Genomic DNA, 15,561 nt, shown 5'->3' with positions numbered 1-15,561 from the left:
AACTTCAATCTCTAACAATGCATGCACCATGCCATGTAAGATGATCATATTTAATAGGCTATATAAAGTCTTAATATGGCAATTTACTAGAAGCTGTCAACGGTCATTATTGTGTAACAAACTTTTGGGTTTGGAAATAACAGCATTTCAGAGGTTCTCTATTGGACAGCCGTCAGTGAGTGTAGGAGGACTAAACAATAGTCTCAATAATTAAATACAGGAATAAATAAGTGTATAAAAATTGCTTTACATCAGGGGTGTCCACTCCTGCTCCTGGTGGGCCAGTGTCCAGTATCAAGCAGTCGAGGCTCGTCACAGGTTTGATAATCGTTAGAGCGGGGAGAAACCCAAAACATGCAGGACAGTGGCCCTCCAGGAGCAGGGTTCGACTCCCATGCTTTACATTTATTTCTACATTTTTGTTCATGTACACTTATTTATTTATGTGTCCATATGTTAATGAGGTAGTTAAGAAGCATTTATTTCTTAATTCATTCATTCATTCCAGCATTTGTTTATTAGTTGAGACTTAAGTCATGTTTAGTCCTCCATACCATGGTGTATTTCTCAGAAAGCGCGTGTGCGAAACCCTCCAAACCTGGATTTTGCAACTTCGTCATCATCGCCATGGAATATGGAAGTAGAGTTCTCTCAAAAAGATGAATTTATATCGAAATGATATGTATAAATATGCATGCGTTCCTAAATAAACCAATACAAATGTACAAATATAAAAATCGAATTTGTATCAATAAACGTGTATTGTCTCAACCAGATAAATACATATCGACATTATATGTATTAATATGCATACATGTATAAATATACAAATATAAAACGTGACATACAACTTAAAAACTCATTCTTAATACATCTTCTTCTTGAGTTCACACTTTTGACTGAAGGGGGCAGCAACCATAGCAACGCGCCTGCAGCGTGTGGGCTCCCCGGAAACGGAAAAGACGAAGCGGCGGATATGACGTCGTGGTGTTTACACCGTTCAGTTGCATCCGTACAGTTTACGTCTGCGTCGCAGGTGAATCTGAGCTAAAAAATAAAACAGCGGATATAATTCCGTTTTTCTTTCCCATATTTAGCCGCAGACTTCGTGCGCGTTCTCGTATTTTAAATGGGGGGTCACGGGGTTCTGGGGAACGAGCCCGAATCTCTTGACTACTCGGTGCACGAAGCCTGGAATGAGGCCACCAATGTGTACCTGCTGGTTATCCTGGTCAGCTTCGGCCTGCTGATGTACGCCAGGAAGTAAGGACACTTTGCACTTCGAGTCAACTCTTCACTCTGTCATTCGGCGTTTAGAAACACCGCCCAACAGTCAGACAGTTCTCCCATTGCGTCTCCTCTTAAAATAATCACGTTCACGCCAGACTCCATTTAAAAAACATCCTATTCTAATGTTTTCTTGGTTAAATTGAAGTGAGTGTATACCATGTGACATGGCATTAGATATAATGTTTTTAGGGAGTCTTCTGGCTAATTCGGCATTCATATAAACATTGTAAAACGTAATGCACTTTAATCTGATTTTAATGATATTCTGATATTCTGTATAGTCCATATGCTGCAGTGTTTCCCCTGCCCAAGCACATTTTATTCAATTGTATTTTCTGAATAGCGTTAGATCACAACAGGAGTGATTTAAGGACCCCTTTCCTATAAAAAAAAAAAAAGCTCTACACCTTGTCCTTTTAGTAAACAAACTAAACGTCTTATGTTATGTATGTTATTTTCACGACAGCATGTAAATTCTGGCTCTACGTGGTTGCTTGTTTCCAATTCTCAGAAAACTCGACAGTGTTGAAGATTCACTTGTTCAAAGATCGTTTGTTTAATTGTTTGGGAAGAGCGTTCGCTCCTAACAAGACAAAGGAAACTGAAACTTATCAGACCTCCTTTATTATTTAGTTTGAGAAGAGGATTCACTCCTACAAAAAAATCTTGAAACTGAAACTGAAAAGTGGTTTTTGATTCAGCTTTGGACTGTTTCTGTTGAGTAACACTATTTGGACCTTTTGGACAATTATTTCAAATACATTTTCTAATGCTGAGTGTAGCTCATTGTGCAATACACTGATTTAAACTGAGTTTGCATTGTGGCTCTGATTAATGCTGTATAATTGTGATCCTGGTGATTTTGTGTTCAAGTGTGTTCACGAACGTGTTAACACTGATTCATTTATCCATGTGGGGATTGACATTTATTACAAATCTCATCAATATATTGTCTGATTAAGCACGGGCTGGCACACTAATGAAAGAACATTCAGGCAACCAGCTACGAGGCTCGTTGGAAACACATGAAAACCATGATTCCTTTGATTTCTTTTTGTCTTTGCCTCTACCAAACACTGTAAACCTTTCTGTATTTCTTTCTTAAATCTCTCTGTTCACCTGTAACTCAGAAACAAGAGGAAGATCATGCGTATCTTCACTCTGCCTCCCACCGCTGGCAGCAGCCCGGAGCCCAACTTCTATGACAGCCTGCAGAAGGTGCGCCTGAGGCAGCAGCTGGAGATGTACTCTCTGGGTGAGCATGAGTGGAGCTCTTCACAGGACACACAAACAGCAGCCGTCACCTGCGTTGATAATCCAGTGATTAATAAGCTCTTATACCCATTCTTTTTGTTATTAGACATCAGGCAGTGTACTTACGTAAACCCCTCAGAACTGACGAATGTTTCTGATGTTTTAGTTTGATAACCTCGACCTGCAACAGTTTAAATAAGCACCTGTGTTTCACGTTGACATCCTGAAGTAAAATGTCCGTCTGCCTTCTGTCTTGTCTTTTAGCCAGGAAGTTTGAGCAGCAGCAGGGTCAGACAGACAGTGTGCAGCTCTCCATGGAATGAGAGGAGGGAGGGACCTTATGTCAGAGCAAACACTCCTGCGTCTTCCTGCTATTTGGACGGCTGTCATGATCAGACAAAAGACTCCCACCATTTCTGCTCGCCCCCTTGGAATGAGAAGCATCTTTATCCACCATCTGCAGTCTCTTTTTTGTCTATTACACATGGAGTAGATCAGCTGGGTGGATGGAGAAGCAGCATCCAGCAGAGACTTGGACTGAGGAATGTCACTGCAGCGGATGTCGCCGAGATACTTTCAGTGTGTTGTGAGATTTTTTTAAAAGTACACGTGTAGATTTTTTTTGCACTTAGAACAAGATCCTTCAAATGTACTATATGTTCTGTTTGGTTTCCCTCTATTTTTATTTTTACTTTGTTAAATGTTTTGTTTCCGCTGTGTCAAATATGTGAGAATAAAGGCACATTAACCTAAAGCAGAGTCAGCAAGATTATCAGAGCTGAGTACGCTTGAGTTAAGCACAATAATTCATCTTGTCAGGGGTTTTTTGGAACAACTTCAAAACATTTTTGTCATCAGTTTTTTCTAATTATCGCTATAGAAAGTAAAAAGACTCGTACTGAACTTCTACTGTAAAGCACCTTTTTAGTCTTCTGCCTACTCAAGGCTCTTTACACTATTTGTCACATTCACACTGATGGCAGTGGACATCTACTCTAACCATTCACACACCAATGCACAGCACAGGGAGCAATTTGGGTTTCAGTGTCTTCCCCAAGGACACTTCGACATGCGGACCAGAGGAGCTGGGGAATCTAACCACAAATACTTCGAATGGAAGCTACCCGCTCTACCTCTGAGCCACAGCTGCTCCAAAGAAAGACCTCCGATACCGCCTTAAATGCTTGTCTCGCTCCTGGTGAGTATGTGGGTCTATGCACCGATCCGATACCACATCATTGAGAGTTTTGTGAAAAATGGTATTGGAACATCAATTCAATTCAATTTTATCTATAGTGCCAAATCCTAACAAAAGTTATCTCAGGACACTTTACAAACTATCTAGTTTTACATTTTTTACCCATTGTTCCATGACTGTATTACAACCCACAGAACATGGTTTTTAAGTTGCTCTCTATCCACACAGACAATGTCCAAACAACTACTGGATGGCTTTTGATTCCATTTTGTACAGATATTCATAGTCCCCAGAGGATGAACCCTTGACTTTAGTGATCCTTCCTCTGGCGCCACAGAGTTCACAGTTGAGGGTTAGACGTAAATATCTGCCAACTGTTGGAGGGATTGCAACACAAATTTGGTTCCGACATTCATGGTCCCCTTGAGAAAAAATGTAAACACTTCAACAATCTCGACTTTTTATCCGATGCTGTATATGTGTGTTTCCAGTTTAATACTACAAGGCTGTTTTCACTTTCATCTGCTGTGTGGGGAAGTTTATCTGTGCTCTCCTTAAACCTCAGTGAAGTAGAAGACATCCTGTGTCCAGAAACTAGAAATAAAAAAAAGAAATGAACATTTTTGCGTACGTGCTGTAACTTTTCTGTGAAAAATGACAAACTTTCAGACAAAATATAATGCCAAACAGCATTCTTGTTTTAAAACAAACCTGTAAATATTCCATACTTCATATAATGCATTTCAGCATGCTAAGAAGCTAAACTAAGAATATAGTGCATACCATGCCTTCTTAAAAACAGCAGCTTTTATTATTAGATTTGGTTGAAACACTGACCAATCAGAGCAGACTGAGCTTTTTCAGGAGGGGTCTTAAAGAGACAGGCGCGAAAACGGAGCCTTGCAAAGGTTGAACACAGGTATTTTCAGACAGACAGGATGAGAAAAATGTTTTTGCTCATTAAAGTGTTTAAACATGTTCCAGCAGAAACCCAAAAGACAAAAATAAGAACCTGAAAATGAGCGTAAATGTCCTCTTAAAATCCTGCGTAATTAAACCAAAACTAACTGCACGCATGGCTAGATAACAGAAGAGGTAAGTACCAAGAAGTTTGGTAATTAGGGTGATGCTTAAAACCAGTACTTGTTCTACATCATGTGAACAATGTCTCCCTTAAGTCTACTCAAGAAGCTCTCAAAAATCACCAACAGAAAAGGTTTTATTTATCCTGAAACATCCATAACCCACTCGGTTAGTCAGGGAAAATATCCACTGATAACAGAAACAGGATGTCAAGCATACAATAGATGACCCTGGAATTGAACAGATAAAGGAAACAGGAATATTCAATAATGATCATTACAGTAAAACAGACACCAGACATGGAAAGTGTGCCCCCCCACCCTTCATTCAAGTATAGTTACCTTCAATTAAAAAACAAAGCATGCTCACGCTTGAGTGAATCATTTTCTGGCTGTAGTGGTGGTACACATTCAAATGAGATTTCATTGTAACCCCAGCCATCGTGTATAGTATTTACAAGAACGGACTGACATATGGCTTCACTACACACAAACATCGACAGCCGATTAGCTTCAGCAGTGTAAACATGACCGCGGCACGTGCACCTCTTTGGAAATGTTTAATTTGCTGCTGGTGGTTATTGGAGCGTGGCAGGGATATTTGAAGGGAAAAAAATATACACAATGCTCCAGGCATAAAATAAATTGTACAAAGCGAGCCTTGCGCATAACTCATGTAAGAAAATTGTCAGAACAATACAAAGTATAAAAATAAGACGTCTTGAAACAAATTATTTAAAAAAAAACGCAATTATATACAGCACGACCAGGAAAGGGCATTAAAATAGAGTGTGTTCATTCACACGGTACAGCAAGCGGATTCTGCAGAAGTCAAAATAAAGTTCAAGTGGCCGGAACAGGCGAGATTGCTCAGCTACAATGCAATGTGCTTTATTGAACAACACGTTGTCAGTGTGGCCTGCGGGGGCAGGCGTCCACGTCGTCAACAGAGAGGGCGCTGGCGTACTCGGACGTCCAGTCTCTGAGGAAGAGCTCCTCTGCTTGGCTCTGCAGGGTTTCTTGGCCCGATTCGACCACAGAGCCGGTCTGGTTCACCACCAAGCCCACTCCAGCTGTCTGGGTGAAGTAGTTCTCTGACCAGTTTGAGGTCCCTGTGAACGCAGAAACATCAGCATCAGTTCAACTGTGCGACAGCCGCAGGAACTGATCCGTTTTGGTGAGACTTGTGCTCTAAACACCACATGGGGTTCATTAAAGGGGACATACTATAGCGCCTGGGTCCAGACCTTTCTTGCTTCGAGCTATTCTTGCCGTTTTGGCATTTTTACACTTTTCTTTTGTAATCTTAAAATGTTACTAATAAGCGTATGGCACACTAAAAATGGAAAAGAAATCCACTAAGTGTTGAAACTCATCAGTATTCAATTCTCATATGTTTCTGGTAAAAGTCGGACCAAAACTTTGACTTGGTCTGAATAAAATGACTTGCAGAGCGTCCTGCCTGCCGCAGACTCCCTTCCAGCCTACTGCTGTCAGAGGGGGAAGAGGGTGGGGCTTTGTAGGGAGGCAGAGTCGTTCATGTTTAAATTCTTACCAAGTGCTGTGCGACAGGCCAAGAAGGTAAGAATTGCTTTAAAACCACAGAAGAGCCAGTGAGATATGGGGGGGGGGGGGGGGGGGGGGTTGAAACTGTTGTCAAGCTATGTGTTCACATCACTGGCCAATCACAACCAAGTTAGTTAAACATGCTTAGTATAGGCTGCAGTCTATGGTCCCTACTATTGTGTCTGTAAAACGGTGGATGAACTGTCTCTTTAAGACCCCTCCTCAAAAAGCCCACTCTGCTCTGATTGGTCGGTGATTCCTGGTCTTCCCATTTGCACACTCTCTGCATTTCTGCACCATCAGTGCAGCCGAGGAATGACTGTAACTGCACCATAGCAATACTTGCTACCTATGTATATTATAGTTGTGACATCACAACTGTACAGAAGTCCCGACGGCTCGTTTAAAGACAGTTTCTGAATACAGGCTTTGTGCGTTTAAATGTGGATCCAACATTTTCTGGATTTGAACTGATCTGCATTTAAAACAGGTTGAAATAAAACTACTGACATTAAAACAAATGACAGTAATAAATGTAAATGTACTTTTTTGTTTGAAGGGTACGAGGTTGTTAAATGTAGTAAGTGGCAATAGCGTACCGATATAGACCACTCTGTCTGTCACCATGTACTTGGCATGATTGGTTCGTGCAAAGGGGATCTTCATCTGCTCCGCTGTTGAAGGAACTGTGAAGACTTTCTGCACGGAAACAAAAACAGCAGGAGTTTAGGATACATCACCAGTCTGTTATGGGCATTATGTCTATACATCTGTGAATCTCCCAACGCACCACGTCAATGTCACATTTCAGATGAGGTCTGTTGAGCACTTGCAGGGACTGCAGGAAGGTGAACATGGGGGCAGGCGAGTGCTGCCAGCAGCTGACCAGGAGCCTGACCTGTACATGTCTGGTGCAGGCGGCAGCACGTAGGGCCGAGTCGATCGCAGGCCAGAACCTAAGAGAGGGAAACCCATGCACAGTTTGAATCCACACAGGGGAATACATATTCTTTCGTTTCTAGGTCCTCTGCAATGCATTTGGACACTTCTAAAAAGCGCCACAGGACTGTGAGATTTCTTCCAGAGGGACAAGTCTCCAGCATTCGAACTAGAATACCGTCAGGTAGCAGGGAACTCGTCTTACCCAGAGAAACTGCTTTGTGAGCCATCAGGGTCCAGTGTTGTGACCATTGTAACTTTTCTATATCTAGTTAGTATGCAGCAAGTGCCGTAAAAATAATATATCTGTACAAGAAGAAGACAAGACAGAAGACAAAACAAATATGGAAATATAAAGAGAAATAAAGTAAAGGTAAAAGAAATAGTTTTTAAAATGTGTTATTTCATTGTGTATTCATATTATTTATGTTTTTTGTTATTCATTTTTATATAATGTCATTTATTTATTTGGATCTCTTTATTTTTTCCAAATATTTGTCTTATTGCTTCTGATTTTCCCAAAAAATGAACAAATAAGTGTGAAAATAATAAAAAAAAAACGCTTATGATTATTTTTTATATTTTTGTTATTTGTCTTTGCCACATTTAATTATTATTTCACTATTTACAGGTATTGTCTTCCTTCTTATTTATACCATGGTACTCCAATACTCCATCATTTTAAAAACATGCACTTGAGTGGCTTGTCACCTCAGTGGCTCTGTGTACTGAGACAGAGGAAGAAAGTCCATGACAGAGATGTAAATGAATCTCTGGGCATCATCGATGACGGACAGGATGGTGGAGAGGTCGTCTGAGCGGCCGCGGGCGGAGATCTGCGGAGGGGCACTCTGCAGGAAACGGTTATAAGACAGGAGGTGAGAATCATGGGAGCAACCGAAAAGAGGACTCTGGGTACATACAGTACATACCTTTACATCAATAAACTTTCTAATGACACTGAAGTTTAAATAGGGATGTCTCACTTTTCAATATGGCCTTTACTTATTTTCTGATATGATCTAAAAGCTGTCTCATATCCTCTTCCACTTGGACAAAGAAAACAAGTACACTTGTCTGAACCAATGTGAATTTTGCATAAAAATATAAATATCAGTATCCGCCTTTTAAAAACACAAAGCAATCAAATGCAGATACTCGTTTTTTTAAGGAAGCCTATAGAGTAGTTCTGAACATACAGACAGGTAGACTTGAGCAGGCACTCCATTGAATTTCAGGCGCAGAGGATTATGGGAGCTGGACAGGGCAGAGAGACGAGCGGGCCAGTACGGCGGCAGGGAGCTGCTGTTCGCACCCCCCATGCTCCAGTACACCCCAAAGATCCGAAAGGCATCCTGAGCCAGGCAGCTGCAGTCCTCCACTGACAGGCCCACCTCCTTCACCTGGTTTTAACAACACACAGGATGAATTAATTAAAAAAAAAAAGTTCACTTTATAATACAATGCTTTTAAATGCAATGACTCTATCTTGCTGATGTGCACAACAATAATAAGCAGGCACTCTGGTGTCTAGGCCTTAATAACACATGATTAGGTCTATTATACAATCAATTGTGCAGCCTCCTTGGAAGTTCCTGCTGAGCTGTACACCATCAGTGTGAAGCCAATTAAAAAACTGCCCTCTCATTGTAGCCAACTTTTGCTCCTAATGCAAAGGGTCACGTGGAGAGAAAATAATGACTGCCCAGTCTAAGTCCACTCACGCACATACTTTTGGAAACGCTAATTTTTCTGTCTGCCTTACCTGACTGAGAGAGCGCCAGTCCATGTTAGCGCTACCCAAGTAGAGGTGCTTTTGATCCACCACCCACAGCTTGGTGTGGACGATGCCTCCAGTTACAGCCATGAGGTCTACCTCTCTGACCTCTGCACCTGAAAAAAAAAAGAAAACACACGCGGTCAGAAATCACTGCAGAAATAGAACCTAGATATGTTGGATTGCAGTTAGTAGTGATGGAGTGCAATTTTGTCAGTCAGTGATTAAGTGTTTAAACATAAAATGATGTTGCATAGTTCAGCTTTAATCAAGCCCCCAACACAGCGACTTCCTGGTTGATCCAATCAGGAAGTGCCAAAAACTGCAGTTCTCTGAGTGTCCACTAGGAGTAGTTTGCACAACAGAGCAGTTTCTCATTGTTAAACAGGCTGTTTTCACAGCTTAATTAAACCTATTTAAGACCTGGTACAAAAAAAACACTCTAGTCTGTATGTTTAGGTCATATCTCCATAACAACACTGAGGGGGGGTAATTTTTGTGTACCAGGCTAAATTTGATTTAATTGGAGGTTAAAGTCTGACAAGATGGCGACTCCCCTAGGCAAGGACGATTGGAGAACGGACTACGTCCATTTTTTTAATACAGTCTATGGCTTTAATTCATGGTGCACACGACAAAGAGGCAATATAATGAGCTCCATGCTGATGATGTACCTGTTGAAGCCAATTCTGCTGTATCTTCAGTTGAGGTCTGGGGGGCGTTGACGGCAATCTGGAGTTTCACACCTTTGGATTCAAGTTGTTTAAGTTGCTCAAAGACCATTCTTCCCTGAAAAATATGTGGAAATATGATTAGATGCATTAGAGGTTCAAAAGATTACAGCGTCGTGAGATTAGGGCATATCCCTAGACTAACCTGACGGTCAGAGGCAAATTCGCTGTTTCGCAGAGTGAAGTAGAAAGCAGCGATATTGACCGAGCTGTTGGCTTTGTCCAGCAGATGTATCCAGCTGTCTGCGATGCTCCGTCTGGACGAGGGAGAAGACTGGTAGAGACCTGCAGGGATGCTCTCCACCAGCTGCACTCTGACAAAGGGAGAGAGAGAAATTAAAGCTAGAGCTACTTGCAAACCAAACAGCATCCAGTCATCGTCTTAATCTAAAAAATCTGACTTTTAAATTGGACTGGTTTATAATGTTTAAGAAGAGGATGCGTGACTTTTTTTTAACTGCTCATATGCTTCGAAACTATCCATAGTACTAACCATAGCAGCGCCTGTAAAGGAATAAGAAAATAAATGTGGAAATGTGTGTAAAAAATACATTTATTATATATTTTTATTCTTTTGCTATCCACTATTTATTTTACTCCCCCCCCAAAATGATACATGTGAAAATAAATTAAAATGCTTATAATTATTATTTTATATTTTAATATTTGTCTTAATATTTCCACATTTATATTTTCATATATATATATATATATATATATATGAAAATGAAATTATTTTTATTATTTTATATTTTATTATTTTTATTTATTTCTCTTTATATTTACATTTTAAATTCACTTTTTATTTACATGTTTATTATTTTTTATTCCACATTAATTTTCTTATTATTTTACAGATTTATCCCTTTTCACTCCTGTGACTCCATACAAAAACAGCCACGTGCACATAAAGTGTGGTGCATTCATCCTTAGCCAGCTGTGCAAATAAAGGTGACTCACTGTGTCCTACTTATGTCACAGCAAATGGCTCATAAAAAGAAAACTGATGGAGGGATCAACACTTTGGTTGATCATGTCTTACCGACAATCAGTGCTGCAAGGCTCTGGTACGATGCCAAAGCCCTCCAGCCAGTGCAGCTCCAGCTGCGCTGTGAGCTGAGCCACAGACAAGGGAAGGCCGTAGTGCCAAACATGCTGACCAAACCCCCCGAGAAGCAGCAAGGTGATGGGCAGGAAGCAGAAGAGGGCAAAACTGCTGCGTCCTGAGCTCTACGAAACAAGACATTTTGAAGTAATGAACAAATGTGTGAGGCTACGATAATAGCTTTGACAAGAGACTGGGAAACCGCTGAGGACTGTGATGCATACTAAAGCTGTTACTGCAGGGTGTGGTGAAATGCCTCTGAGATCATCGAGAGAACAGTATGACTGATATCAGTGGAATCTATCAGGCAAGAACCACATAACTCACCTTAGTCGACTTGGTTGATTGAGCTCTAGCAGGCTTCTCTGGTGCTACAGGAGAGGTGGATTCATCCTCATTGACTCCTTCTTCTGCCACATCTGAAAACTCGGACGGACTTATGAGTGGTTCAGGATGCTCCTTCACCTCCTCTGAATCATGGCACTCACCCTCAGACTGTTCATCCGCAAAACCACCCTCACATTCAACCTCTGACGAAGATCTACTGTCCTTATAATCAAGCGTGCTCATCGGCTCTGTCTCCCACGGTGGTTGTTCGTCCATAATCGCATCCTCTTGGCTGACCTCGGCTGTATGAACGATGTCTGCGCATTGTGACTTTTCGGTGTCTCCGGAGGCGGAGAGGTTGATCGTGCTTTTAACCTCGACGTCGTACTTCTCTTCTGTGTCTTCTGGTGGCTTTTGGCTGACGTAGCCTTGCAGTGGAGATGTGGGGGCATCATGTGTGGTGTCAGCTTCCATTTCAAACGTCTTGGTCCCGTCGTGCTCTGGTACATGTTGTTCTGACCCTTGCTCTGGTCTGAGGGCAGGCCTGGGGCTCGCAGTCATGGCAGGGTACTGCACAGACTCCGATAGGCTCCAGCTCCTGGGCGCAGTGATGAGGGGACTATGGGCTGCTGCGGTGGCTTGTTCTGTGCTGCTGAACAGAGAGGGCGCATCAGAGGTGATTTTGGTGAAGCGGGCCGACGGCAGCAGGAGTGCCGTTTCTCTGACGTCGGACGGCTTGGACTTGGAAGCCTCCTCACCGCTGCTGGTGTCGGCCTGCTCGGGAGGCTGAGCTACCTGGAAAGGGGGATCTTTTTTGGGAACAGGCAGCTCTGTGGCTTGGCTTGAGCCGATAGGTCGTTTATGGAAAGTGGGGATTCGGGAGACAGGTTTCCCACCTTTACGGTTCATGTCTTCTTTCTCCTCAAGCTCTTTCCTTGCAGCTTTGTCCTCGGGCCGCAGACGGTCCAGCACCACACTACAATACTTCAGTTCCTGAAGAGGACAAAAAAAACATGCATCTTGTGTGTATTGTTTATGATACGTGTATCTCTCACACATGAGTTTTAACCCAGTGACTCTAAAAATTGCCTCATGACAACACCCTTAGTTACACATAATATATGTACTGAAATACCTTTAAAAACAGTTAAACAGACATTTGCAAACTTACTATACTCTAGTATTTTATTCCTTGTCTTGATACAGTTTAACAATAATAATAGAACACATTATATTACCTCGAGAGGCCTTCGTAGCACTGCAGCAGCTTGAATAGCCACACCTATTCAAATGAGCTCTCCTGTCTGATGAGCCTCAACATGGCCACACAGACTGTTTACCATGTTGTCAATATTTGTTTATGAACAAGACATGAGTATCACCATGGTTACAACTTTACATTCTGATGGCAGTCAAAACTGAATATTCTACTTGTTTTGCTTCAAGTTAAGTCTTTAATACACTGATATCCCATGGCAACCACCTTTTCTCTTTTCCATTCCACAATAGATACCATGACGATGGTCTCTCATGTCTACTGGTCATATTTCCTCCCATAAACAATGACACGTAACTAATTTCAAAATACTGTGTAATTTACTTTATACTGTAAAATGATGCACTTGAATGTCTGCCACAAGTTTTAAAGAAGATATATTATTAAATTCCACGTTTACATTGTACATCTTAACATGCCTCATGTGAAAAACCAAACAAACATTATTTCTTGTACCTATCTATCTATCTGTCTGAATCATAGAAACACAATTGAATAGAAAGGATATTCTCATTTAAATCAACCCAACAGGATGGTCAGTGCGACAGTGTGTACTGTTCCATTGAACCGAACAGGCGGGCTAGTTCCGTATATTTTCAATTTGCAGAAAGTCGCAGGCTCAATCCGGTGACCAAACGCTATATGATCTTAGCAGATTAGTTACTGCTAATGCAAACCAGACATTTCCTGCTGCTGCAGCTCCACAATAAAATCATTTACCTGTCAAAATACAAGTTGACTTTTATTATTAAGTAGTTACAGGAAAGGCAATGTGTCTGTCAGTGAGATTGACACTGTTCACAGTTTGATAGAATATCAGCTGTGGCTATACCACTGCTGTACTAGCATGTCTGTTTAAATAACCAAGGCACTGAAAAAATGGGGAATCAGTTCAACACTGAACTGTGCTGTAGTCATTCAAAGCTGTGGCCTCTACACATCCTATTCATTTTTTTTAATCCTATAGAGTCTATAGTATAGAAGAAAACATTGTTTGAATCTTCTATCTGACACAGTCGTTATCTCATCTCATCTCATCTTCATCCGCTTATCTGGGGTCGGGTCGCGGGGGCAGCAGCTTTAGCAGGGGGCCCCAAACTTCCCTTTCCCGGGCCACATTAACCAGCTCTAACTGGGGGATCCCGAGGCGTTCCCAGGCCAGTGTGGAGATATAATCTCTCCACCTAGTCCTGGGTCTTCCCCGAGGCCTCCTCCCAGCTGGACGTGCCTGGAACACCTCCCTAGGGAGACGCCCGGGGGGCATCCTTACTAGATACCCGAACACTCTAATTTTGCTCACTGCCCCTGCCCCCCCCCAAAAAAAATAATTATTTTTGTTGAAGTGCCTGGTTATTTAAAATACATGCTAGTACAGCAGTGGTATTCTATCAAGTTCTTAACGATAAAAAATAACAATATTTCAGAGTAAATAAATAATATATATATATATAAGCCAAATGTAAAACAAAACAAAAAAAACACAAAGGAAATATAAGCCAATATATAAAGCCACTAATATTGAGTTCGATATTGGCCTCAAAGGCTCTCCTGTTTACATCCAAAGAACCACCTCACAGGCTAAATATATATCAGCTTTACAACAGGCTAAATGGGATTAACACACTTCCGCACCAGCCTGACAATATTTCCTGTTGATGATTACCTGCTGCTGCACTGAGCATCACTCTTCTCACGACATTTGGCTGTATAACCAAGCCACACCCAGCAGGCAACAGGCTTTCTACTGTTACGCAGCTACGCTTTTATGGCCTATACAGAGCATCTTACAGCAGGAGGTGTGTTTGTTTGTTCTGTGATGTAAATGATAGCCTACCGGTAGATCAGCCTCCTCGGTAGTTTCCTCTTCCATCTCAGTGGGGAAAGTTTCCTGTGTCTCCATCACTTGGCCCTGCACAACCTCTGAGTCTGACTCATCTGAATCCTGATGGGACAGGAAGAAACACTGTGATAAAGCATCAGTTATGTTCCACAATTTCAGGTTTAAGGACACGTCTTAACCTGTAAAAGGCTACTGACTAAAGTAAAGAAAAGCTGGATATAAAGGGCAAACGTTTTGTCAAATTCTTCACACAGAAACAAAACACTCACCATGATGCAGTAACTTGGTTGCTGGGTAATAAGTTGTGTCTGGGCGCTCGAGCTTACACTCACTATGCACTTATTAGCTCTTAACGGGTATGCTAACCAGCTAAGCAAATGTTACACGCGTTAAAGTGGTAATATCAGTTTATATACGATAGTTTAAGGCAATGCTGCGTTCTCTATACTCCTTCCTGGGGTATTTCTCTCGGGTTAGCCAGCTAACGTCGCTGCTACGTGGCTGCCTGTGAAGTTTCAGCAGCAGTGGAGGAAGAGGAGGAAGAGGAAGAGGAGGCGGAAAAGCTGAGTAATAAAAATACCCACCTCGTCCGCATACTGTATCCCGTGCTGGCGGGCCGACCTTCTCCCTGCTGCCGGCGTCGGGTCCGGTAACTCCACCTCACTCGCCTGGCTGGGGTGGATGGATCTTCTGGACCGCAGTATCATGATGGGTCACGTTAATAACGCAGCACCTTGGTGACATTAACGGACGTAACGTTAGAGAGCAGGCACGTTAGTCTGGAATTCTCACGAGAGCTGGCACTGGGAAACAGTCTAGTTATATGAAACAAAAGTTGTAGTAAATACTTTCTAGAGTTATAAAAAAACATTTCTAAGGGACCTCTAAACAACCTCACCGTTTTATTAGATTTGAATACGCCGTCCTTCATGAGATGAGTAAACAACAACTTAAAGAAACCGCGATTTCCTGTCGACGCTGATTGGCGGTTGGATTGAAAACCGTGGCTCCGCCCATCAGCCGTTACTTCGACTAATTAACCACGGCTAATGGAAGAAGGATGGGAAACACAAAAAATGTCTGCGCTTTGGGGTATGACACATGCGCAGTAACATCTGGTCTGCAACCACAGAACCGTATACTGTATAATGAAGAACAGTATTATGTTCAAGAGTT

General features: G+C 41.9%; 2 protein-coding genes across 3 annotated transcripts; one reads left to right on the top strand and one right to left on the bottom strand.

The window, feature by feature from the left end:
* The first annotated feature begins 994 nt into the window (after positions 1 to 994).
* smim19 (small integral membrane protein 19) lies at positions 995 to 4,171 on the top strand. The gene is made up of 3 exons (XM_083915262.1): positions 995 to 1,263; positions 2,421 to 2,545; positions 2,809 to 4,171. The coding sequence occupies exons 1-3, from the start codon at positions 1,130 to 1,132 to the stop codon at positions 2,865 to 2,867; spliced, it is 318 nt and encodes a 105-aa protein (XP_083771388.1). The 5' UTR covers positions 995 to 1,129; the 3' UTR covers positions 2,868 to 4,171.
* Positions 4,172 to 4,991: 820 nt separating this feature from the next.
* pld7 (phospholipase D family, member 7) lies at positions 4,992 to 15,384 on the bottom strand. 2 transcript variants are annotated; one of them, XM_083915075.1, is made up of 13 exons: positions 15,284 to 15,384; positions 14,970 to 15,118; positions 14,380 to 14,487; positions 11,270 to 12,262; positions 10,880 to 11,067; positions 9,983 to 10,151; positions 9,781 to 9,895; positions 9,095 to 9,222; positions 8,529 to 8,732; positions 8,041 to 8,180; positions 7,181 to 7,346; positions 6,990 to 7,089; positions 4,992 to 5,936 (listed from the first exon to the last, which is right to left on the bottom strand). In XM_083915075.1, the coding sequence occupies exons 2-13, from the start codon at positions 15,090 to 15,092 to the stop codon at positions 5,734 to 5,736; spliced, it is 2,637 nt and encodes an 878-aa protein (XP_083771201.1). In that variant the 5' UTR covers positions 15,093 to 15,118; positions 15,284 to 15,384; the 3' UTR covers positions 4,992 to 5,733. The 2 variants fall into 2 exon arrangements, with proteins under 2 accessions (XP_083771201.1, XP_083771202.1); XM_083915076.1 differs by lacking the exons at positions 14,970 to 15,118; positions 15,284 to 15,384 and adding an exon at positions 14,655 to 14,837.
* Between the last annotated feature and the right edge of the window lie 177 nt (positions 15,385 to 15,561).

The sequence above is a fragment of the Echiichthys vipera genome, assembly GCF_963691815.1.
Source record: "Echiichthys vipera genome assembly, chromosome: 6".
NCBI classification, from domain to species: Eukaryota; Metazoa; Chordata; class Actinopteri; order Perciformes; family Trachinidae; genus Echiichthys; species Echiichthys vipera.
This window is presented reverse-complemented; position numbering and strand designations above follow the sequence as displayed.